This window comes from Colossoma macropomum, unplaced genomic scaffold (assembly GCF_904425465.1).
Source record: "Colossoma macropomum unplaced genomic scaffold, Colossoma_macropomum, whole genome shotgun sequence".
In the NCBI taxonomy this organism is placed as follows: domain Eukaryota; kingdom Metazoa; phylum Chordata; class Actinopteri; order Characiformes; family Serrasalmidae; genus Colossoma; species Colossoma macropomum.
This window is the reverse complement of record NW_023494792.1, coordinates 2,779,847-2,804,371: the sequence shown is the minus strand read 5'-3', so window position 1 is coordinate 2,804,371 and position 24,525 is coordinate 2,779,847. Positions and strand designations below refer to the sequence as shown.

Genomic DNA, 24,525 nt, shown 5'->3' with positions numbered 1-24,525 from the left:
AACACCAGTGATGTTCTGACTTCTGTGTTAACCGTCCATTTCTATTGTTTTTAGGCAACTGTGACAGGCAACTTAAGTTTACTGTAACCAGGTTTTACAACTAGATAAAATATCACTGTGATGTTGGTGAATAATGAGGAGACAGAATTGAAGAGTGTGGCTGTTTTAAGGAGGAATAACCGGTTAAAGCTTTGGGAAATGGACACTGACACTGCAGAGTGGCATCCTGTAGAAAAGCAGGGGATTCTGTCACTAATCAAAACTGCCAGTTTATCACACTTCGGTTTTGTTTTATCTGTTTTTTGTACATCATTAATCTTAGTAACTTACATTATTACATTATTTTAATTACATGTTTAGGTTTCAGCTTTGTGTGTATCGTTGGTTGTTTGGCAACACAAATAACTGATTATCCACCTTGATCGACTATTTTGGTACTGGAGATGAGATTCTGTACACTCTCCAAAAAAAGATGGTTCTTTAAGGGTTCTTTAATAAAGGGAGTTGTTCTATTTAGAACCATGACTTGTATATAGAACCATTTCATGCTGGAATGGTTCCATGCGTGGTGAAATGCTTTGTATATGGTTTTATCTAGAACCTTTTTGAAAATGGTTCTTTATAGCACCAAAAAGGATTCTTCTGTTGTTGCAAGCTTGACATTTTAACTAATAGCAGAACCATTTTTAAAAAGGCTCCACATAGAACCATATCCAACCCATTCTCCGTCAATCTTAAGAACCATTTCACGATATGGTTCTATATGGAATGAAATGATTCCTGTTATTAAAGATCCCTTGAAAAAAACATCTTTTTAGGAGTGCAAGTTAAGATATACACCGATCAGGCATAACATTACGACCACCTCCTTGTTTCTACACTCATTGTCCATTTTATCAGCTCCACTTACTACATAGGTCCACTTTGTAGTTCTACAGTTACAGACTGTAGTCCATCTGTTTCTCTGCATACTTTGTTAGCCCCCTTTTACCCTGTTCTTCAGTGATCAGGACCCCCATGGACCCTCACAGAGCAGGTACTATTTGGGTGGTGGATCATTCTCAGCACTGCAGTAACACTGACGTGGTGGTGGTGTGTTAGTGTGTGTTGTGCTGGTACGAGTGGATCAGACACAGCAGTGCTGGTGGAGTTTTTAAACACTGTGTCCACTCACTGTCCACTCTATTAGACACTCCTACCTTGTCAGTCCACTTTGTAGATGTAAAGTCAGAGACGATAGCTCATCTGCTGCTGCACGGTTTGTGTTGGTCATCCTCTAGTCCTTCATCAGTGGTCACAGGACGCTGCCCACAGGACGCTGTTGGCTGGATATTTTTGGTTGGTGGACTATTCTCAGTCCAGCAGTGACACTGAGGTGTTTAAAAACCCCAGCAGCACTGCTGTGTCTGATCCACTCAGACCAGCACAACACACACTAACACGCCACCACCACGTCAGTGTTACTGCAGTGCTGAGAATGATCCACCACCCAAATAGTACCTGCTCTGTGAGGGTCCATGGGGGTCCTGACCACTGAAGAACAGGGTAAAAGGGGGCTAACAAAGTATGCAGAGAAACAGATGGTCTACAGTCTGTAATTGTGGATCTACAAAGTGCACCTATATAGTAAGTGGAGCTGATAAAATGGACAATGCGTGTAGAAACAAGGAGGTGGTCATAATGTTATGTCTGATGGGTGTAATTCCTAAATCAAGATAAGATTTACTTCTGTAATACACATTTGTGGAAAATCGTATCCTGACCTTGTCAGATCTTAATTTAGGATAAAGGATAAGAAGATTCTTTAAACTGGCTATGTTAGGCCCATGTTGGGCTACTTCAGATGCAATAAACTAGACAGCAGGAGGTGATGGGGGGGTCTGTTATGTTTTCATGATCATTTGAAACATGACTGAAAACTCCACGCCAGCTAAAGTTAGCGCAGTTTGCACTGTTTGTACGTCACATTATCTGAGCTTGATTGTGGCAGCACAGTGGACAAAACTCCCACCTATGGAAGGATTTCAACTCACTACTAATTTCTCTCATCAGCCAATTATATCAGTTATGATTACTTTCAGTAAACCTGAGTACAAACAAACGCTGTATCTCCAGGAGTGGGGTTTGACAACCATGAGATCTTGCTTAAAATGGCTGCAAAATGTGTTTGATCCATCAAAGAAAACTGCAGAATATCTGGAACCCAGTCAAGAAGAACCGTTTAATAATAGTGCAGATACGGGCTGAAAAGATGATCTAACTTTTTTTTTTTAGATAAGTGCAACACGTAAAGAAACCAACACACAACAAATCCACTCAAAAGTATGAAATCAAACACATGCAAAAATCATGCTTGAAAAGGGTGCAAACAATCCGCAAGATACTAACACACAAATTATATTCATATTAATACATAATTAAAACATTATAAAACAGCGTATCAAAAGATAAAACATAAAACACTAGGTAATTGAGGTAGTTTAAGCAACAAAAACCAAAACATCTCTCCCTGCCGTGTACCCCGGCTCACTGGTTAGGGAGCTACAGTGCTTCAACACTACATGCTTTCTGATCTCAATACTGAACACAAAACTGATTATACATCATCAGGCACGAGCTGTCGAAAAAAGATCATCAACTAGTACTTGTGGCACATGACTTTAATGGCCTGCTCAGCAACAGCCCGGTGGACCTCGTCCTCCATGGTGTTGGCGCTGATGCCAGGCAGAATCTGGACAACACCGGAGAGTGGTACAGGTAGTCTCGGAATAATGACCCTGTAAGGTAAGAGTGGACAATATTACGATATATCATTAGAGATTAATAAATGTGTAGGCATGATGCCACTTTTTCTTTTCCGATACCAAAACTGATACTGACTGATATCGAATATCTTGTATATTCGATATCATAAACAGCTCTTAGACGAGGGCCGAGCTTCTAACCAATCAGTGACCGATGGAGAAGAACTCTTTTTCCCCTGCATGACTGCGTCGATTGCAGGGAGGAAATTACCTTCTCAGCGCAGGAAGCAAATCATACCAGAAAGATGTTAGGAATATAAAGCAGTTATTACTAAATGAGGCACTAACAGCATTGCTGTCTTGCCATTATGAATGCTTTTCTTTCTACAAATGTACATTGATTCTTTCTCCTTATTTGAAAAATAAGATGCACAACTCCATGTTTCGCACGACTGGCTGTTCATCATACACACCATGCTTTCACATGCATGCAACTGAAGATTAATCACAGCCCGAGCATCTAAACATGGATCAACAAAGAAAGTTGTTAGTCACCACTGTAAACCAAGTTACCTGCAGTTGTGTGAACAAGAGGGATAAAAAACATTTCATGTTGCTATCGATTTGCAGTCTCTTGAAATGCATGACATTATGCATTTGTCATCCCCTGGGGATCAAACCCAGCGCTGTAATTGGTTGAGGCTAGATGCTGCTGCGTCTTGCTGTTAAATTTGAGTACTGCACATGCACAAGTGAACTCGCAGGCATCACCAGCTTCTTGCATATAGAGACCAAACATATCATACTCTGATATCAAAATGCGTACCTGCTACACAAAAGGTTGGCAGGTCTGCATCTGTGTCCTAAACCAGGTCAACTTGGCTGCATGACTTGAATTTCACCCTGGACATGGTTTGAGCAGGTTAAGAGAAGTTTTAGGCATGTATAGTGCCTTGCGTAAGTATTCAACCCCCTTATAAGTCATCGGATTAAGTCAACAGCCACAGAGAGGCTAAAAGTCACTTTGAAGGCACTTCAGAGTTCAGTGGCTGACACTGGAGTGAAGGTTCACCAGTCAACGATATTAGGAGCTCTGCATACCACTGATCTGTAAGGAAGGGTGGCTAGAAAGAAGCCATTACTGAAGAAAAAACATGTCAAAGCATGTCTGGAGTTTTGCCAGAAAGCATGAGAGTGACCAAGCTAAAATGTGGGATAATGTATTTGCGCTTTCTGGCCAAAAAAACCCAATGTGTATTGCAAACATAACACTGCTCATTCCTGAACAAACACCATCCCAACAGTGAAGTATGGGGGTGGCAGCATCATACTGTGGGAATGCATTTCCTCCTGGGGACTGGGCATCTTGTTAAAATTGAAGAACAGAAGGATGGTGCAAGACAACCTAGTCTGATAAGTAACTAAAGCTGGGGAAAAACTTCTCCTTTCAGCCAAAGCAACACAAAGTCCAGATCTCAATCTAATCAGGAACCTGTGGCACTAGTTGAAAATTGCAGTCCACCAGCATCACCCAACAAACTTGTACCACCTGGAGTAAATCTTCTAAAAACAATGGGTGAAGATTACAGTTTGCAAAGCTAGTAGAAACATATTCAATCAGACTTAAAGCTGTTACTGCATCAAAAGGTGGTTCTGCCCAGTACTAGTCTGAAGGGGGTGGATTCTTACGCAAGCAGCATTTTTCAGTTTTAATTAAAGCTCTGCTGACAAATAATGTATGTTGACTTTGAACATCTGAATATTACATTAAAACCGGCTGGAACAATCTGTGTCATTCGTAATGCAGACAAATCTGGTGACTAAAGGGGGTTGAATACTTGTGCAAAGCACTGTATTTGTGTAAACGGTTTGGGAGACTACTGACTACCTGTGTTTGTTAGCTATATTAGCCCTGTTGCTCCAGTTTTAACTAAAGAAGCAAAGTTGACACCAAACACTTCTTGGCTGCTTGATTGATTGATTGATGATATCCACAACATACTCAGAAAAGCACCCTGAAGACTAATTTAATCAACATAATGTTAAATATAATATTCACCACCTCCTACATGATGGATATCATAAAACCGTCTTCAAGAATTAGAACATATTTTCTGCCATACTGCTCACCCTTACCTGTAGTTGAAGTGGAGGAAGCCGTCTGGGCTCGTGTGGTGGTAGCGCACATCATAGAGCGGGACGCCAAGGCCGTGCAGCTCACAGAGCCACTGCAGCTGGACCACTGAATCATGGGACATCAAATCAGGCCTTCTGGTGATCAGGGGTACCATCCCGTTCCTCACATGGGGGGCCGGACCCCCCACAGCCCGGGAAAAGCCCTGGGTGGGAGGAGAGGTGGAGAAGGTGGAGCAGCAGGAGGAGGAGGAAGAGAAGGAAGAGGAGGAGGAAGAGGGTCTCTGTAATTTCGGAGGTGGGTGGGTCGGGTGATCTGAAAGCGGGGAGGTGGAGCAGAAAGCTTAGCCAGATGTTTCAGACCAGGAGGGGCGAGAGAGATCTCTTCGGGATGCTCCTGTTGTCTGAACTTGGAGCTGTCTGGCATCCATCGGACGGAGATGGAGACGCCAAACCGCTTCTTGAAGTCTGAGGACAAAAAAAAGCAAAGGAAATGATATCCAGGGGAATGGACCCTGGTCCGAAAATATCACCAGTTGAGGACAGTCTATGCTGAGACTGAAATGGCCCCTCTAATCCTAGTCCTGGAGATCTACCGACCTGGAGAGTCAGGAGCATATACTGAACACTATTATATGGCCACATACAATGTCTGCTAATCACTGCTCCCTACACTGGAAATAAGGAGCACTATATAGAACACTATTACAGCCAGGCCTGTCACGATCATGAAATTGTCTTTTTTTGTTCACTGTCAGCAACCAAGTATAAGTCTAAAGTGGCTGATTAGCTTTCTTGCTTCCTAGCTGTTCATACTTAGTAGCTGGCCCACTACTAGCATGTAACTGACAACAGAAACAGTTCAAACTCAAATAAACAAACAAACAAACAAACAAACAAACAAACACTCACCACTGAACTCTAAAAGTTAAAAGTTAGAACTTTTGCTGTTTTAGTAAGATCCATAATATAAAATGCCTCTATAAATGTCTTCTGCTTTCTTTTACGTGTGCTTTTGCCTCAACCCTTAGAATGAAAATGCACTGAAAACGCACCCAGTTCACACTGTGTGTTTGCTGCAACACAAACGTGATCAACTGTGGAAAATAACTGCAGTTAGCTTAGTTAATTGCGATCTGGTGATTCTGTAATAATGGTGACAGGCCTAATGGTCTCGAAATTGTTTTTACCTATATATATAAAATCAGGAGCACTATATAGAACGCTATATATAGTGTATATATAGGAAACAAAAAGTCTCCTGATCACTATGGCCTACAGGAGTCAGGAGCACAATACGGAACACTATTATAGGGAATAGAATTCGTAAATCAAGTAAACGCACACATAGGCTAACGTTAAATGAGTACATTCATCACCGTGCAATGTTAGTCCTATTCCGTTGCATATGTGCTAGGACACATTGTTTTGTACACGATCTCTTGCAGTGCACTGTGGGATTGTAAGAAAGCACTAGATATTTTCTGCTTTAACGCGCTCTCTGACTCAGGAGGGATAGGTCGATTAGCTGATAAGCTGGAACAGGTGTGTCAGCAGGGAAACCATCAAACATCAAAATATAAACGGTAGGGATACTACTTATCCTATACTGATAATACTAAACTTAAACTAAAGTTTTAGCTCTAAAGGATCCTGAATGATGTGCATCAGAGATTTTACTCCTGTACGTTTAGAAGTAGGTCAAACATCAATGGAGTAAAATACAAATTTTATAGAGTCTCAAACACCAACTTTATCGCCTGTCCAAATTATGTTTCGTTTTTGAAGATTTTCAACTGCTGAGAAGGTGAACTCTTCTCTCAGGCCTGCTGCCAATTCAGAGCAAGTGAGACTGTGTCTATGTACTGACTGGTTTCCTTTGCTAGTCAAGCAAGTCCTCATCAGAGCAGGTATCACCTAAAATGCAGCCTTTTGTTCTAAATGATAGCTTAATGTGGGATTAATTGCATTCACTGGGCTCCACAACAAGCACAGCATCTTCACAAAGTCCAATTTTGACAGAACGTGGCTACTTTTCCTCTCTGAAACAAGCACGTTTGCTGCTGGCTCTGCTAGAGGGAAGTACAGGAGGGGTGAACATGCGCTGCTGCTTATAGCAGTCTAGACTTCTGTGCTGTAAGACTGACATTTTTTCAGTGTAGCTGCGATCCTTTCAGGGCCAATTCAGTAGTGGTTATGCTAATGCAAAAGCAGCTACATATGCAGCAACAACCAAGCCTGTCCTGACATTTACAACTTGTATATCGCTGCTGTTGGAAGAAAACCTCATATCTCCATTTTTGATTTTATTAAGTTTTTGACATACTTTGAAAAAACCTGTTACCCTTTTCATTGTATGTAAATTTCATCATGAATGGACTAAAAGAAATGACCCAAAAGTACTTGGAAAAAAATCTGGTTACACTGACTTACATTAAAAGTATGTTTTTTCCTTTTTCTGTAAAGTTAACATTTTGGACATACAAGGTTTTCTTCCCACAACAGCGACATATTTAAACTTGTATATAATTTAAAAGAACAATCTGTTCCTCTTCACTTTTAAGATTCCAGCCTAAAACTAGCATTTAATATAATTTTGTTATGTTACACGCAGCACTGTATCCTGCAACCTCATCAGTTTGATGGAATTCATGATCTTGAGTCCTTTTTGTGTTTTATCAATGTTCTCTCACTACAATACAAACTACAAACACAACCACAGACACTTGCAGTCATGTCGTCATTCTGTAGTCGGCTTCATATTAGAAACTCCTAATTTAAGCTGGATTTCTCTATTGCAAAAAATAAAACGGATTCAACATCACACCCCTGTGCTGAACAAAATGGTTCCAAACTCGATTTTTTCCTACACAAAAATACCTGAAACAAATAATTTGAAGTAGCTGTTTTATTACATAAGTGTTGAATTTTAATAGTAGACTTACTTTCATGTGACATCATTTCAATTTAAAATTATATTTAATACAGCAGTGTTGTTTGTTGGATAGGGCTGAATGTTCTGAGGAAATATCTCTCAGCAGTTTTTCTGGCCAATACCTCAATATTGAATTAGATTCAGGTCTTTTCTTCCTCAAGAAGACAAACATCCATTTTTTGAAGCTTGATTCTTGAACACTGTGTTATTGGTTTAAATTTACTCACCTAAAACTTAACAACTTTGAATAATGTTGGACATGATTAAAATTGTAGCTCTTGTGATCTGAAAATTGCACTCTTTCAAATGGCAATTTTAATGGTTACTACTGTTGGTTGTAAATTCCCAAGCCAATGACAAAGTAAATGGCACTGCATTGACCTATGACAGCTAGGAAGGTGGTAAAAGACATTACTATTACTATGCATATATCAAAAAGCCATTACCATCTCTGTAATTTGGACTGAGATTTCTGGTCTGTTTGAATCTGTTATAAGGCCTATCTGAGCATGATTAATTTACCAGAGGAGGTCCGGTTATGTAATCTGTGCGGGATTTGACTGGCCAATTTGTATGTCATGAAGCATCAGTTTAATTTCTCCAAATAGCCTGGTTTGAAATACCATTGCATGCATGTTGATGTCAGTGTTTTGTGACAGGGCCTTCTGGTTTTATTACTCCACTACCGCAAGGTCGATTCGAACAGGACTACTATTTCAGAGGGAGCTCCAAGTTTGTTGAAATATAAAAGATAATAATTCACTACGGAATAATTACTTAGTAGACTTGTAAAAACTAAAAACACTGCAGATTTGTCCTATATAAAAATCTATCTTCAGTTATCACTCACATTATTTAAAACTAATCCAGCTTGAATAGAGCTATAAACATTTCAGATGTCCGGAAAATTACATCGCTCCACCTCCCTATGGAAAAGTTATCATGTCCAAATAGTACTTTACACACCAAATATGATTTCCACAATCCCCAGTAATTCATCATCCAGCTGGAGGCCAAATATATTTCAATCAAATCACTGAAAATGGCACAGTTGCGTGTTCACCTGCATGTTCACCTAGGTGTAATGAAATCTGTCACGACATTAAGTCCAGAAAAAAGTTTAATTTCCATCTAATGTAACTGTTACAAACTAGGGTAAGGCCATACATCAAAGTATTGCAGGCAAAACCAATTAAAATCAATACGAATCTGAATTATTCCTGTCATCCTGTTATACTATTCAGTGATTCATGTTCAGGTTTTGATTGCTCTTTGCTAGGCCTTAATTATTTCCCCACCTCTGTTGTGTCTTTATTTGCATTCGATTAGCATAAATTAGCATTAAGCTCGTCAGCGGAGGATCTGCTCAGCGTGGCGTTTGAAAGACATGTGCTCTGCAGGTATCCTGCTCTCCACAGTGCTGCACAACAAGACAAACCATCAGCCTGCTGCAGCCATGAAAACCTCCTGCCTTTCACACGGGGCTTGTTTACTGCTCTGGAGATGAGCTACTGATGTATATTTGAGTTCGGCACAGCTGTAGACTGGTTGATGAACCAGGCGCAAGGTCAAACTCAAAGTTAAAACTCCGGCTTGAAGAATGTTAAATGAACAGTTCCTTTTTTAATATTGCATTTTCATCTGAAACTGATTTAGAAGTGTCATATAACTGCAATATACAAGTTGTTTGTCGTGAGCTTTTAAGATGTAAACAAAGTCATTTAGAGAGGTCTGATGTGAAATGCACCATTAGACAGAAACCCAGAGTCAGAAAAGTTCACAGTTGTGGTGACAGAAACCAGAGGTACTATTACAGAAACTTGTCTTAAGACCCAGCAAGGCAAGATTTTATCAATTTTATTATCAAATTTTAATTTAGGAATTACTGTATCTTATCTTCAGTTAGGAAATGCTAAACTACTCAATCAGGGTTGCTAATTAATTATTATGTCTGTTACAAAGCAACTAAAAATACACGCACAGCTGAAATGAAAACAAATACAAACGTAATAAAATAACTTTTTATTAATAAGTTTGGGCGCCTGTACTCTAACATGCAGGAAGCCTTTTAAACACACTAGGTAAGAGGGCAGGTGCTGCATATGTATTTATGTTTTGTTTAGTTTTAAGTTTAAGTAGATATCTTATTTTTGTTTAGGTTAGGTAGATTGTTTGGTTTTGTTTATTTCTTCTTGCTGGCGCCGTCCGTGACCGGTTTCCCTGGAGAAGCACCAACCTTGTTTTTCTGGTTTCTAGAAAGGTACATTGGAACTCTGTCTACCTTATATATATGTTTCAGAATATATTAAAGTCTCTTTTTAAATCACTTCTCTTCCTCCACCACATCTTCCACTCCTGCGTCATGTTTATGACCCCTATCCCCTAGATTTAACTGAGGGTCGTAACAAATTATACATATAAGCGCCTGTCACAGCTGCTTAAAGATGACAACAATGGGCCCCGTCATCTGTTATTAAGAAGAAATTTCTTCTTAAAACCCACTTCTGCAGTTTTCACAAAGATTCTGATACTCACCAATGTTTTCTCATTTGGGATTTGTTCTTAGGTAAGAACAGAATCTACACACACTCAAGAGCACAAAGGTGTGAACAATTCTGTGGTTTGAGAACACGTCATCAACCTGACAAAGACTTTTACCTAGGACCTTTTAAATTTTAGAAAAAACTTGGGTGAATGAGGCCTGTTCTCTTTTTTCAGCAGAACAGCTACCAGTAGAAATGGATGGTTAAAACAGAAGCTAGCAAACTGAGATAAGATTTCAGGATGTTTCTATAATGCAGCCTCTGACATCTAAAGAGTTAAATGTCTCTAAAAGCTAACTCACAGAAAGTTATTACATGGAATGCTTATAAATTCACTGTATGACACCTTACACATTGGTTTATGGCAGTTTTGAGAAAAAATTTTTTGGCCTAAAATAAATTTTTAAATTCATGGCAGACAGGTACTGTATCCAGAATGATCATTATCATCATCAACATCATGTCTAAAAACTCACAAGTAGTTTGTTTTGGATAGTAAATAAAAAGCCTATATTTGTGTTGTAGATACTGCGACCCCTGGTTCCAGTCACGACCACTGAAGAAATCTTGTTAAGTTTTCCTACAAGGCACCATTTCACATCAAGCTACTCTGAATGACTGTTTACATATCCACAACTTAATTATGCAGAAAATTCTGAAACATCAGTGGAATTCCTCTTTAGGTCTAGTTATATGTTAAGCCTGGTGTAACTTAATCAGAGCATTAAAGTTAACGTGGATTCAGCCTGCAGCTGAGGCTCTGCCTAGGCTTAATGTGTTCACTGAATCATGCAATAAGGGTTCAGTACTCTCCTCCACAAGATCCTCCGCAATCCCTTAGCAAACCACACAAACTGCTCCACTGTAATCTCTGAATGCGCATCTCTGATAGCTGAGCGCTCTGTGACTCAACTGAAGTACTGAAACATCCTCCATCTGTTAACGCCCCAGTAACTCCAAACCTCCAAAATAACTCCTTTTCAGTTAAATGTGACAAATTGACCTCCATTTCTAAATATTCACCAATATCTAACCAAAGGTACATAAAAAGGATCTGTGACTTACAAAAATTTCAGTATAGATCTCTTCAAATTAGGTCATGTTACTGTGCAATTTTGTGTTTTCTGTGTGCCAACAGAAAGTTTTTAAGGGGGGGGGGCGGTGCCAGTGTTACCAAGGCCTTATACTCCTTCAGCTCTTTATATAATACACTATACCTTCAATGTTATACATAAAGAAAATCCGTGAAAGGGTTCCCAAGGTCATGGTTAGGTTCATGGTTCACCAAAGATCATACAACTGACAATGAGCAGACGGTTTATCAATAGGAATGCACATGCCATCAGTTAGGCTAGCCGTAGTGAGCCAATTAGCCAGCTAAACAAACTTCTTTTTTTATTAAGTCAGAGCAGAGTATACATAAACTTTGTAAACAACTTGCTTTGCTTCTGGTTTACAAAGAGAACCATTGATGCACTGTTCTTTTTTTTTCCTTGTTACTAGTTGAGCAGATTTTAGCTTGCTAGCTAGCACCCCAGCAGAGTAACTTAAAGAGGTAGATTAATATATTGAGCCCAGTTTCAATGTAGCAAATCAAATATCATAACCTTTGAAATGTTAAGTGATTGACAAAGTGGACGTTGCATCATGGCACTCTGGGAACACAGGGATGACTGCCTAAAGGGATATATTATTAGTAGTCTGTCTGTCAAGACATGTTTGGGGATACAGCATCAACTAACACTGCAAGTCTTAACACCAACACCTTATGACGTGGTTCGGACCCCCTCCCCAAGCGGATGAATCTGATTGCAAGTATTCAAAGAGAAGTCAGTCAAAACTTGCTGACTGATGTGTCTTCTAGGGATGTAAGTGAATTATATACTACTATCACCATACCTTCATCAGTATAATGTTGATTTTGCAACTGAGACCTAAACACTGATGTGGAACTCTGTTTTGAGCCTGTGTGTGACGTTAATATGTAAAGTCACATGGTCTGAAAAAATCCTGCAAAATCCGACCAACACCTCAACTTGTAAATTATTACTTTAGGCTTTACGGAGCGACTCGCAGCAGCAAAGACATCATATTTTAGAGTGTTTTTCTTCTCCTAACTCAGTAATGCTACTTCTTTTAGTTTTAACAATAAATCTTACATAGTGCAGCTTTAAGTAATCTCAAATAGACTTAATTATGTGGTTTCTGACACTGTATAACAATGTCAGTTATAATAAAGGATGAAAGTAGAAAATTTAGCTAAACAGTAATAGCAGCCATCTATTTTTTCCTAGCATGCAGCATCTATCATACCTTGCACCAGCACCTTCTTAGCCATGGAGGCAGCGTAGTGAGAGGAGTAGTGCACCAGTGCACAGACATCCTTTCCCTTGGACCCAACAGCCTTCACAGTGACACCCTCGACCCCTTCCGAGACCAGCCGGAGGACCATGAGCAGCTCCTCGCGACCCATGCCTGAGGGCAGATCTCCCAGACATAGCTGCCTCTTCTCCGTGCTCTTCCTGACCACCAGTCGCACGCCCTCCTGCAGCGGGTACTGGTTCAGTGCCTGGATGGCAGCCGCCGCGGTGGCAGGGTCTCCGTACTTGGCATAGGCGAAGCCGCGGTTCTGCCCGCTGAAGTTCATCATGAGGCGAAACTCATACAACGGCGCAATGCTCTGGAAGAGCGGGATCAGACGGTCCTCAAAGACATCCCGCGGAATCTGATTGATGAACACCTCGCAGCCCGAACCTGGAACAGGACCACTCCAGCCTAACAGGAGAGAGACGATAAAGAGAGAAGTGGAGAAAATGAATTTTAGGTTCATTGTAGACACTCAGTTTTCTGTACAGTGGTGCTGATAGGAAGCAGGAGTCATGACGTCTACAACACAAATACATTGTTTATTAAGATCTTAACCACCAGTGAACCTATACAGGACTTCTGAGTTTTTATATGTTATGTTGAAGGTTTTCTTTGGGGACTGTGTTACCTTACAACATCCTGCATGTACCCCTCCACCATGAATATAGTATAAAAATACATTTTAGACCAAAACCGTCTCACAACTATTGCTAAAGCAATGTCAGTCAGTCACCAGGCAGTCTTTCTTAACCGCTTCATGTAGTAACTTTCTGCGTTGGAGCTTTTAGAGACATTAAACTCTTCAGACGTCTGGTTCCCATCACCACCACTGTGAACTATTCTGACTCAGTAAGTTTCTCTAGAACATTTCGCATCAAACCACTTTGAATGACTATTTACATCTTTACAAATTTAATTATGCAAACATTCAGACAAAATTGGTGGTATTCCTCCAAAATAATTATTAGTATTGACATTTTGCACTTCCATATACACAATTTGGAAATTTCAAACTGAAATATTTTAAACCAAATTTGAAACAAAACTGAGCAGGTCAGCTGTTAAATAAATAATCAAAGAGCATTTAATTTGACGCAAAGGGCCACTACATTTCATGTATGTCAGTATAGGCAATACAAATGTGCAAAAGGTGTTGCAACCAAAATAATGGAAACATTAAAAGAGGAGTTGGATTTTGGAGCCTTACAAGATTAAAGTGTAGTACTGATTTCTGCCTTTTAATTCCCATATAACCAAATAAGTGATCAAGAATCACATACTGATCTTAAAGTCAACATAAGTTGGAAATTACCATGTGTTTACCTTCTATACCATGACGTACTCGCGAGTGAAACATAGTATTGGGGAGGGTCTCTAGATGAATGTTTTCTCTTAATGATAGGTGGGAAGAGGAGGTGAAACACAATATTACTGCTTAATATTATACTTCCCTGCCTGTTGGTGCGTGGCAACGTAATCAAACCTCAGAAGATTTTTTCAGAGACAGGCAAAAGTACACTATACTTTAATCAAAGATTATAAGAAAATTTTGTTGAATATGTTGAATCATACATAATGTGATCATGGAAAATAGGTTAAAACATGGCCATTTTGATTTCAGGTTGACTTTAATGTGAAACCGAAACAAAACAGTAGCCAACTGTCTAATAATCTGTTAATAATCCGACTAATAGCTCAATCAGAATAGAACACGTCCATGTAAACATCTCAATCGGAATAGACTAGTCCGATTGCGGCCATTCGGAATACAATTTCTATCCGATCAAACGAGGTGGGTAATCCTGTAAATAATCCGTTAAATAAAAGAATAATAACCATGTAAACGCCTGTATCTGATTACATTCCCAATCGGAAAGTTTAAGTACGTACGAAGTTTATGCTCTGATCTTTAAAACATGGAGGTGGGACGGATGTCCTGTGCCTCAGAACACGACGACTTCCACTCGGCCTTCTTTAATAAGGACACGTGAAGTACGTTTTCCTGAGTCTGACATCGTTTTAAAGCATTTAAAAACACAAGCACTGCTCAGTGCTGCTCCTCTCACTGACTGGACTCACGCTGTCATGGTAACGTCTACATATGTGCATAATTTTGGATCGGATTTCTTGTAGTGTGCATGTAAATGTAGTTTTTTTCATCAGATTGTTGGGTAGAGTGATCATATAAACACCTCAGTCTAAATCTACAATCGGAATGTATGCAATCGGACTGGCAAAAGTCTCTGTATGTAAACACAGCCACCACGATGAGTTTTAATGTATATAAAAACATCAGCTTTTCAAACAGCACTACCTGAGGCAATCAATATTCAGAAGTGCAAACATAATTCCAGACAGAGGCTAACAAGGATTTTTAAAACATCATTCGCACCATTCACTCGTCCAAAACTAAGCTTGTGTCCGGAACACCAGCATCATGCCTTTCCAGCCTCTTAGCAGTCAGAGTTTTCAGTAATATTCCTGCACATGATCTTGGCCATGTTTCTCCTTGACAGAAACCCGAGATAACATAACGATAAGCATGGTGCATCTAAGTGAGCGTGAAAGGGGCTGAACAGTTGGTGCACAAATTGCAGATGTGTCAATCACAGGAACACAAAGACTGTTAGATAATGGGGATACTGTTGAAAGCTGTGACAGCATGTGACAAACAGGAGAAAAGTGCCTCAGGAAGAAGGAATCAGGGTTGTGTGTCAAAGCTCATGGCATTAGCTAAAAATAGTCAACAACAGCCCAGAAAATGACCAGCTCGGAGAGGCAGGCTAATGCCACGTAGCTCAACACAGCCAGATATTCTTACAGAAGACTGGATTAGCAAAACCAAACACTAAACCCATTTGGGTTATTTTAACAAACATGACAAATACTGGGGCTCAGTTTGAAATAATGAAAATGACTGAACTTAACATTTTCATTCTTTGGCTATACAAACAATGTTGCCTGGTTGAATAATTCATCATTCTGACTTTATTGATTTTAACTCTAATTTAATTTCTAGTAACATTTTACAGTATAAGTGACCAAATTGTCAATACCACATACAACGCAATGACATTTGAAGATAAATGCATACGTGTTTTTCTTCCGCAACTTTTCTTTTCTTAATCATTATACTGTTGTTTGCTGTACCATATAAAGCTGAGAGTAGCTGTGTCCATAGCATAAGCCCCACCCCCTCATCACCCAATTTACTCTGACTGGATGCACCCAGATACCTAGTTCTGATCAGCGACAGCCAATTCCACAACAGACAGAAGAGCAAAGGAGTATCAGCAATATATCCAATGTGCTGTTTCAAACTGGGACTTTTGATGCTGTACTGAAATTGTTGCACCCTTTTTTAGCACTGCATCTTTACATCTTGACAGATAAATCAGGCAGTCATTTCTAAACCCTCTAAATCTTTTTTTCAGGTTTTAGTTCTTTATATCATTTTAAACAGCAGCAGCCCTTTACATTCGGTGACTGTTTCATGATGAATGGATTAAAATGACAATATTATAATTACATTATAATCTCATTACATTAAAGTACACTTTGCTAGACTATACCTTTAACATATAGTGGTAGTATAAGGAGAGACTGCATGACTTTAAGAGGGGAGAGAACTTCAGGGAACATGGACTACAGTCAACATCTTTCGTTTTAAGATAGAAGGCTGGACACCCCCTCGCTCTTTTTGACGAACAGAGGCAGGAGTGAGAGATTTAGGGTGGTGGAGTGCAAAATCTTCAACAAACGTACAGTAGAGATGGGAATTTTACAGGATATTAGATTGGAAGGAGGAGGAGCTTTAGGCTAGAGGCGAGTGATACAGCAAAAATGCAATATCAATATTTTTTTTCTGAAATCTGGTAAGTTAGAACAGGCAAAGCAGCACCACGTTTAAAAAATACTATCAAAAACTATTAATCCAATTTTTTTAACTTTATATTTCACACACTGAGCTGCACTAAATCCAGTTAAACATGACTGATTATGCTCTCATTGTAATCAAACATGCAGTTGGAAGGTATTTTAAGTACTGGCTATATGTACGATATGCTCAGAAAAGCATGTTGTGACATAATTTATCATAATAATGCTAAATATTGTCGTATTGCCCAGCCCTACATCAGGTATTCTCCCAAACTTCAGAGATGGCATGCAGGTGGTTTCCAGCTTGACTTTTGAAAGACCTGCTGACCTCAGACTTTCCAAAACAAGATTTTATTCAAGATGAGTCGTGAAAAGCTACAAATACTTTTCGAGGGCAGTGGTGAGGAGGCTGGAGACACTTGATAAATGTCAGGAGGGTGATGAGGCTCCGTGCAAAGCAATACACATCACCAGTCAGAGCACGAACAAAAACTGTCCACTGACAGCGCTGAGAAAAATGGTCACAAACACAGTAGAGACTTCAAATGACCTTTACAAGTTGTTTACTCTGATTATTCGTTCTGTTTAGTCCCGTTTGTTCTTTTTTTTTAGTATAAATGTAAAAACAAGGTTTTTTTCCTGCATTTGTAATATTTTCATCTTTAACATTTAATATTTTTGTTCAATGGTATTACTGAAAGTATGTGCTGAATCAGATGATATTGTAGACAGCAAAACATTATCTCTGCTTTACAGTTAAATATAAGATTAAGATAAGCAGCTATTTCTAGGCTTAGTCCTTAAAAGGTTAATTATGAAGTTTAAACAGAGAAAACTAAACCATGATGTAATTACGTTTTGTTTGAATTTCTTTTTCATATGTTGCTGATCTTTCAGGAAGACAAATAAAACTGATGCACCGAGACCCTGATCAAAAGAACCTATTCAGAGTATTCTGCTTATCAAAATAATCACTGTGCTCAAGTACCAGCAGTGAGCTGCTGAATATGATCAAGATTTTTATCAATATAGACTAGACAAGATACGGTGTTTAACAAAAGATGGCACAACAGCAATTTTTTCTTTTCCAAAACTAACATCCAAACTTCCAATATCGGCTGATACCAACCTTTTTTTCCCTTTAAAAACTACTATGCTTCAAAATTTGCTCATTTTAATTAAAGTACTTATCTTAAGAAGAGCAATATATGGCATACACATAGCAAACATCCTCACATCACAGTGTGAGCATAATTTATTACAGGATTAAATTCATGTTCTTTTCCCCAGCATTTTCTGCTGATATCAGCCTGATATACTTTATATTGTTGTGCTTTATGTTGCTACACGTTTTTTTCGCCCCCTTCTACTTCCTTGTCTCCCTCTTCCCTCTATCTTTTTTCTTGCCTTTCCTGTCAAAAGATAAATAAAAAAAGAAAACATCAACGAAAAACATTACATACAAGATTACAAGGAAGTATAAAAGTGTCAAAATCTCAAAATCGAACACTGTACAAATCATTTGAATGATAAGGAAAATGAGAAACAGTGACAAACACTGCTTGTTTCTTTCGCTCTCCTGCACCGGGTAGCACAAACACATGAGCAGCAGCAGATCAACAGTGAACATATCGGCCGTGTGGAATTTTTTCACAGATTCTAGGAGGGACAGGAGACTCAATCTCTGCTCATCCTAAGTATCAAGAAAGGGTACAACACCCAAGAAGTTTTGCACTATGGGTCTGGTACCATGTGAAGATTGCTCGATACGTGGAATACAGCAAAACAACAGAAGCAGAGAGTCCCTGCTAACATGCTAACACTATCTCTAACCTCAGTTTATGAAATAAGGAGCAAAAACATCACAATTTCACATTTTAACTAAAAATAATAGAACTCATTGCCTTGGGTGGTCAACAGGTCGCTGCTGTCAAGGACAGTGGACATCATGTAGACACTGTAAAAATTTTAGCAATTTTTTATGTAAGCTGGGAGGTATTTCACAAAGGTTTTTCAGTAAAGATGGTAAACTGCAAAAAGTGGAACACTGCTTGTCTTATTTGACAGTTATTTCTGGCTTAAAGAGAAATGTTATTAATGTTTTCAAAAGTTCCACATGATTAAACAGTTAATATGTAAACAATGTCAATGCCAACACGCACAGTGGTTGTGATAGGAACCAGAGTTTAATGCAAGGGTGCCCAATCCTGGTCCGGGAGATCTGCCACCCTGCAGGGTTTGTCTCCAACTCTAATCTAACACACCTGATCCAGATAATGAAGGTCTTGAGGAGCTTCTGAACATTAGAGCCAAGTGTGCTGGATCTTAACTAGTCAGGGAGGAAGATCTCTAGGACCAGGATTGCACACCCCTGGTTTAATGCCTCTAAAAGCTCCCTCATAGAAAGCTATTAGATGAAATGGTTATGAACACTGCTTGATGCCTGAGACACTGTTTTACAACAGTTCTAAGATAAGATTTAGGCACAAAACTTTTTTAAATACATAAAAAATACTGGATGGAGAGGTACATGAAGGTGCCTCTGTGTACTGTAAGGAAAAAAATAATTCCAAGCCAGCAAGTTTCTCTACAATTAACCATTTCACATCAAACCACTCTGAATGACTGTGTGTACATCTTAACAGCTGGATTATGCAGGAATTCTGATTTTTTCATAAGTTGCCTTGTTAAATGAGAATTCTGCTTTTTAAAATCCCTATGTACTTTATTTCAATCATATTTCTTGCAACATTATGGAATTATATTTTCTAATCTAGCACTGCTTTTTGTTCATTTCTTGCTGTGGCAGCTGACAGTAACAGGCACCAAAACCACTGCACAACAAACAACATTCTCAAACTCAAGACCAAACCCTGCAAGCACAGTTTAACTGCTGCCCTGATTCTGCTCACCTGATTCAGCTTCATAATTAGCCGTAGCTAATGAGCTGCTACAGGTGTGCTGGAGCAGGGAGAACAGTAAACTGTGCGGAACTCATATTTATCAACCTTTTCAGGGCAGGAGCGTTGATCAAAATCAAGCCTCATCAGTCTATGTAGTCCTATTCAATCAACTGTAAAATAAAATAATCTGATCAGCTCAGAACACGGCCTGTTTCAATGTGCACCAAAACTGGACCTGGACTGCAAACAGGACTGAAAAGGCTTTCAGCTGAAAGTTTATTTGAGCTGACATTTATTTCATTCAGTCAACTAGCCAGCACTAAATGAATTTCATCTGGAGGGAAGAGCAGAGATGTACTGCTCTTTTCTTAAAGGGAAATGCCACCTTTTTTCAAATCCCTGCATAATTCAATTGTTTAGATGTGAAAGTCTTTCAGAGTGGTTTGATGTGAAATGCTTCCTTTTAGAGAAACTTATCGAGTCAGAACAGTTCACAGTGGTGGTGACAGGAACCGAACATCTTGTTAAATGATTATAAATATGGTGCGTGATGCCTAAAGCATTGTTTCTCAAAACTTCTGAGATAAGGTTTTGGCCATTCATGGAGGAGTGGTACATGCAAGTCATTATAAAGCAACATAGTCACCAAAGAAAACTTATCTTTTCAGATATAATACTATTCTATAATCATCAACACTACAAATAAAAACTCAGAAGACATGTGTAGGTTCACTGGTGGTTTTGGATAGTAAATAAAATACATTTGCGTCGTAGACAATCAGGACCACCACTGTAAAGAAATCTGAGTCAGTAAGTTTCTCTACAGCTACAGGTTTCTCTAATGTTGTACATGTTTTGTTCATTTCCTGTTGTGGCAGTTAACTGAAATAGTGACATGGGTGGGCCAATGCACAAAAAACACTAAACACAAGATTCTCAAACTCAAGACCTCCACTGTTCACTGGTGGTTTTGGACAGTAAATAAAACAGCTATATTCAATTGTAGACCCCTGGTTCCTGTCACCAACACTGCAAAGAAATCTGAGTCAGTAAGTTACTCTGATGTAGCCCAGGTTTTTTTGTACAGGTAAAATCAGTTCCCAGCCCTGGCGTACCCGTTTTAGAGCAGGAGTGCACAACTCCGGTCCTGGACGGTCAGTGTCCAGCACAGTTTGGTGAATTACCTACTCAAACAGACCTGATAACATTCATCTGCTAAGTGGCAGTTTTAGTGGGTGTGTTTCAGTAGAGAAACTATGCTGGACACTGGCCCTCCAGGACCGGAGCTGTGCAGCATTGTTTACAAGTTCTTCTGCTCTAACACTCACTTTAAGTCATGAAGGGCCTGTTAATGAGCTGATTAGTCGCATTAGGTGTGCTGTGAGCAGACGAAACACTATGCACAGGGCAAGGGGGTCCTCCAGAACCAGGGTTGGGCACCACTGCTCTACACTCTTTTTAAAAAAAAAAGTTCTTCAAGGGTCTTTGGTAAAAACAACGTTTCTAAATAGAACCATGAACACTCAAAGAACCATCTGCATGCTTAAAGGGTTCTTTGCATGGTGTATTGGTTGTTCAGAGTGATGGAGAATGTGTTGTATGTGGCTCTATATAGAACCACATTGTTTGTATTGTTACAAACTTAACATTGTAACAGCAGAATCCTTTTTGGTGCTACAAAGAACCATTCAAAAATGTTCTATTAATAATACATATACAATATACATATTCTACATACATATAATATATATCTCTATGAATCTGAAGAACCATTTCATCACCATGCAAAGAACCCTTTTAAGCATGCAAATGGTTCTTTGACTGTTCATGGTTCTATACAGAACCACTGTACTAAAGAACCATCTTTTTTTACGAGTGTACAGTGAACCACTTCACATCAAACCACTCTAAGTGACAGTTCACATCTCAAAAATCTGATTGCACAAAAAAACGTGGAAATTCGGTGGAATCCCCCTTTAAATGATTAGTATAATCGACGGTATAACTAATGGGAGCTGCTATTGCCAACTAGTTAGTGTTGCTGGGAAGTATGAAGGCGGCTGCTCTAAATTAGAGGGCCAGGCGAAGAGCAGGAGACAATACTGAGGGTTCTGAACAAGTCAAAGCTGTTCTAGAGGCCTCTGCTAGGTGGGGGGGGGGTTCCTCTCAGCCCCTATTCACATGCCATTCTCTTCCAAAGCAATAAGTTCTGCTCAGTATGAAACGTTTCTAATGGCTTTGGGGTCACTGAAAAGGCCGGGGCAGCTTTCTAGCGCTCGCTAATGTACAAGCACACGAATCCAAATGCACCTACCCGGAGGAGGACCGCCATATCTTCTCTGGCCGTTGACCTGCGTTAAGGTGACGGACTCTCGGCGCTGCCACTCCTCCAGAGCTCTCAAACTCTGCGGGCTCAGAACCTGGAAAGGCGATAAAATGATGATAATAATGAAAAGACTAACTAAAATGGTTTGAGAGATGATGTCACTCACATCAGCTCTTAAAGAAGGGGCTCATGGTCCACTTCTCCAACCTCACCTGAGAGGAGCGTTAATGGACACTTAAAAAATCACCGAGAAATGCAAATAAAGTAACTCGGCAGTTCAGACTTAAGACGTGTGTGTCTGTATAAGAAGGCTCCAGGTGTGTGTCCCATATATTTAAGCTGATATGTGGAAATAAAATCCCAAAACGCTGATGTTATCAAACTTTTGGAGCGCGTGCAGGAACCTCCGCCCGCTTTTCTGAACTGGCTGTTTCACTGAGTGAGCGGTGTGAATATAACAGGCGGCGCTCAAACGCGCTGTTTATCACTGTAAACACGTAAACAAACTCGCTTCTGTTCACCTGTAACAACTCTGCCTCCATGTTTCTCTCCTCCAGCGACCCCAGTCCGCTCAGCTCATTCACTTCGACTTTCTCCTCCAGCCTCTCTGACGGACAGTTATTGGCCGAGCCCGGCGAGCGGTGGGCGTGGTCGGAGTGAGCACTGGGCGTGGTCTGTTGTAAACTCCTTCGGGTAGATTTAAGGTGGCAGTTTCGAATTACAGGTAAAGTCAGGGTCGTTTCGTGACGGACATGTTTTCTTTTTTCTCTTCTCTTTTTCTCGAAATAATGTCTCATTACTTTAGGTTACTTGAAGTGACTTAGCGTCTCGAAATAACGACTTGTTTTCTCAAAATATTGACTTAGCAACCTCGAAATAACGACTTGTTTTCTTAAAATATTGACTTAGCATCTCGAAATAACGATTTTCTCAAAGTGACTTCGTCTTTTGAAATAAAAACTTATTTTCTCAAAATATTGACTTAGTATCCCGAAATAGTGACTTATTTTCTCGAATTAACGACTTATTTTCTCAAAATATTGACTTAGTATCTCAAAATAACGACTTATGTTCTCGATTTGACTTAGTCTCTCAAAATAAAAACTTATTTTCTCAAAATATTGATTTAGTATCTCGAAATAACGATTTTCTCGAAGTGACTTCGTCTCTCGAAATAAGAACTTATTTTCTCAAAATATTGACTTAGTATCTCGAAATAGTGACTTATTTTCTCAAAATATTTACTTAGTATTTTGAAATAACGACTTATTTTCTCGATGTGACTTAGTCTCTCGAAATAAAAACTTATTTTCTCAAAATAACAACTTATTTTCTCAAAATATTGACTCAGTATCTCGAAATAACAACTTATTTTCTCGAAGTGACTTGTCTGTCAAAATGATTTTTTTTTCTCAAAATATTGACTTAGTATCTCGAAATAGTGACTTATTTTCTCGAATTAACAACTTATTTTCTCAAAATTTTTACTTAGTATCTCAAAATAATTACTTATTTTCTCGATGTGACTTAGTCTCTCCAAATAAAAACTTATTTTCTCAAAATATTGACTTAGTATCTCTAAATAACAATTTTCTTGAAGTGACTTCGTCTCTCGAAATAAAAACTTGTTTTCTCGAAATATTGACTCAGTATCTCGAAATAGTGACTTATTTTCTCGAATTAACCACTTGTTTTCTCAAAATATTTACTTAGTATCTCAAAATAACAACTTATGTTCTTGATTTGACTTAGTCTCTCAAAATAAAAACTTATTTTCTCAAAATATTGACTTAGTATCTTGAAATAACAATTTTCTCGAAGTGACTTCGTCTCTCGAAATAAAAACTTTTTTTCTTAAAATATTGACATAGTATCTCAAAATAGTGACTTATTTTCTCGAATTAACCACTTGTTTTCTCAAAATATTTACTTAGTATCTCAAAATAACGACTTATGTTCTTGATTTGACTTAGTCTCTCAAATAAAAACTTATTTTCTCAAAATATTGACTTAGTATCTTGAAATAACAATTTTCTCGAAGTGACTTCGTCTCTCGAAATAAAAACTTGTTTTCTCAAAATATTGACATAGTATCTTGAAATAGTGACTTATTTTCTCGAATTAACCACTTGTTTTCTCAAAATATTTACTTAGTATCTCAAAATAACGACTTATGTTCTTGATTTGACTTAGTCTCTCAAAATAAAAACTTATTTTCTCAAAATATTGACTTAGTATCTTGAAATAACAATTTTCTCGAAGTGACTTCGTCTCTCGAAATAAGAACTTATTTTCTCAAAATATTGACTTAGTATCTCGAAATAGTGACTTATTTTCTCAAAATATTTACTTAGTATTTTGAAATAACGACTTATTTTCTCGATGTGACTTAGTCTCTCGAAATAAAAACTTATTTTCTCTAAATATTGACTTAGTATCTCGAAATAACGATTTCCTCGAGGTGACTTAGTCTCTCGAAATAAAAACTTATTTTCTCAAAATATTGACTCAGTATCTCGAAATAACAACTTATTTTCTTGAAGTGACTTGTCTGTCAAAATGATTTTTTTTTCTCAAAATATTGACTTAGTATCTCGAAATAGTGACTTATTTTCTCAAATTAATGACTTATTTTCTCAAAATATTGACTTATTTTGAAATTACGACTTATTTTCTCAATGTGACTTAGTCTCTC

At 38.7% G+C, this 24,525-nt stretch overlaps 1 protein-coding gene across 1 annotated transcript; it reads right to left on the bottom strand.

Moving 5' to 3' along the window:
- Nucleotides 1-2,638: 2,638 nt before the first annotated feature.
- On the bottom strand, nucleotides 2,639-22,372 carry dnd1 (DND microRNA-mediated repression inhibitor 1). The gene is given in 6 exon segments (XM_036575422.1): nucleotides 2,639-2,777; nucleotides 4,881-5,097; nucleotides 5,100-5,345; nucleotides 12,669-13,130; nucleotides 21,819-21,924; nucleotides 22,352-22,372. Coding segments are annotated over 6 exon segments (1,191 nt in total).
- Between the last annotated feature and the right edge of the window lie 2,153 nt (nucleotides 22,373-24,525).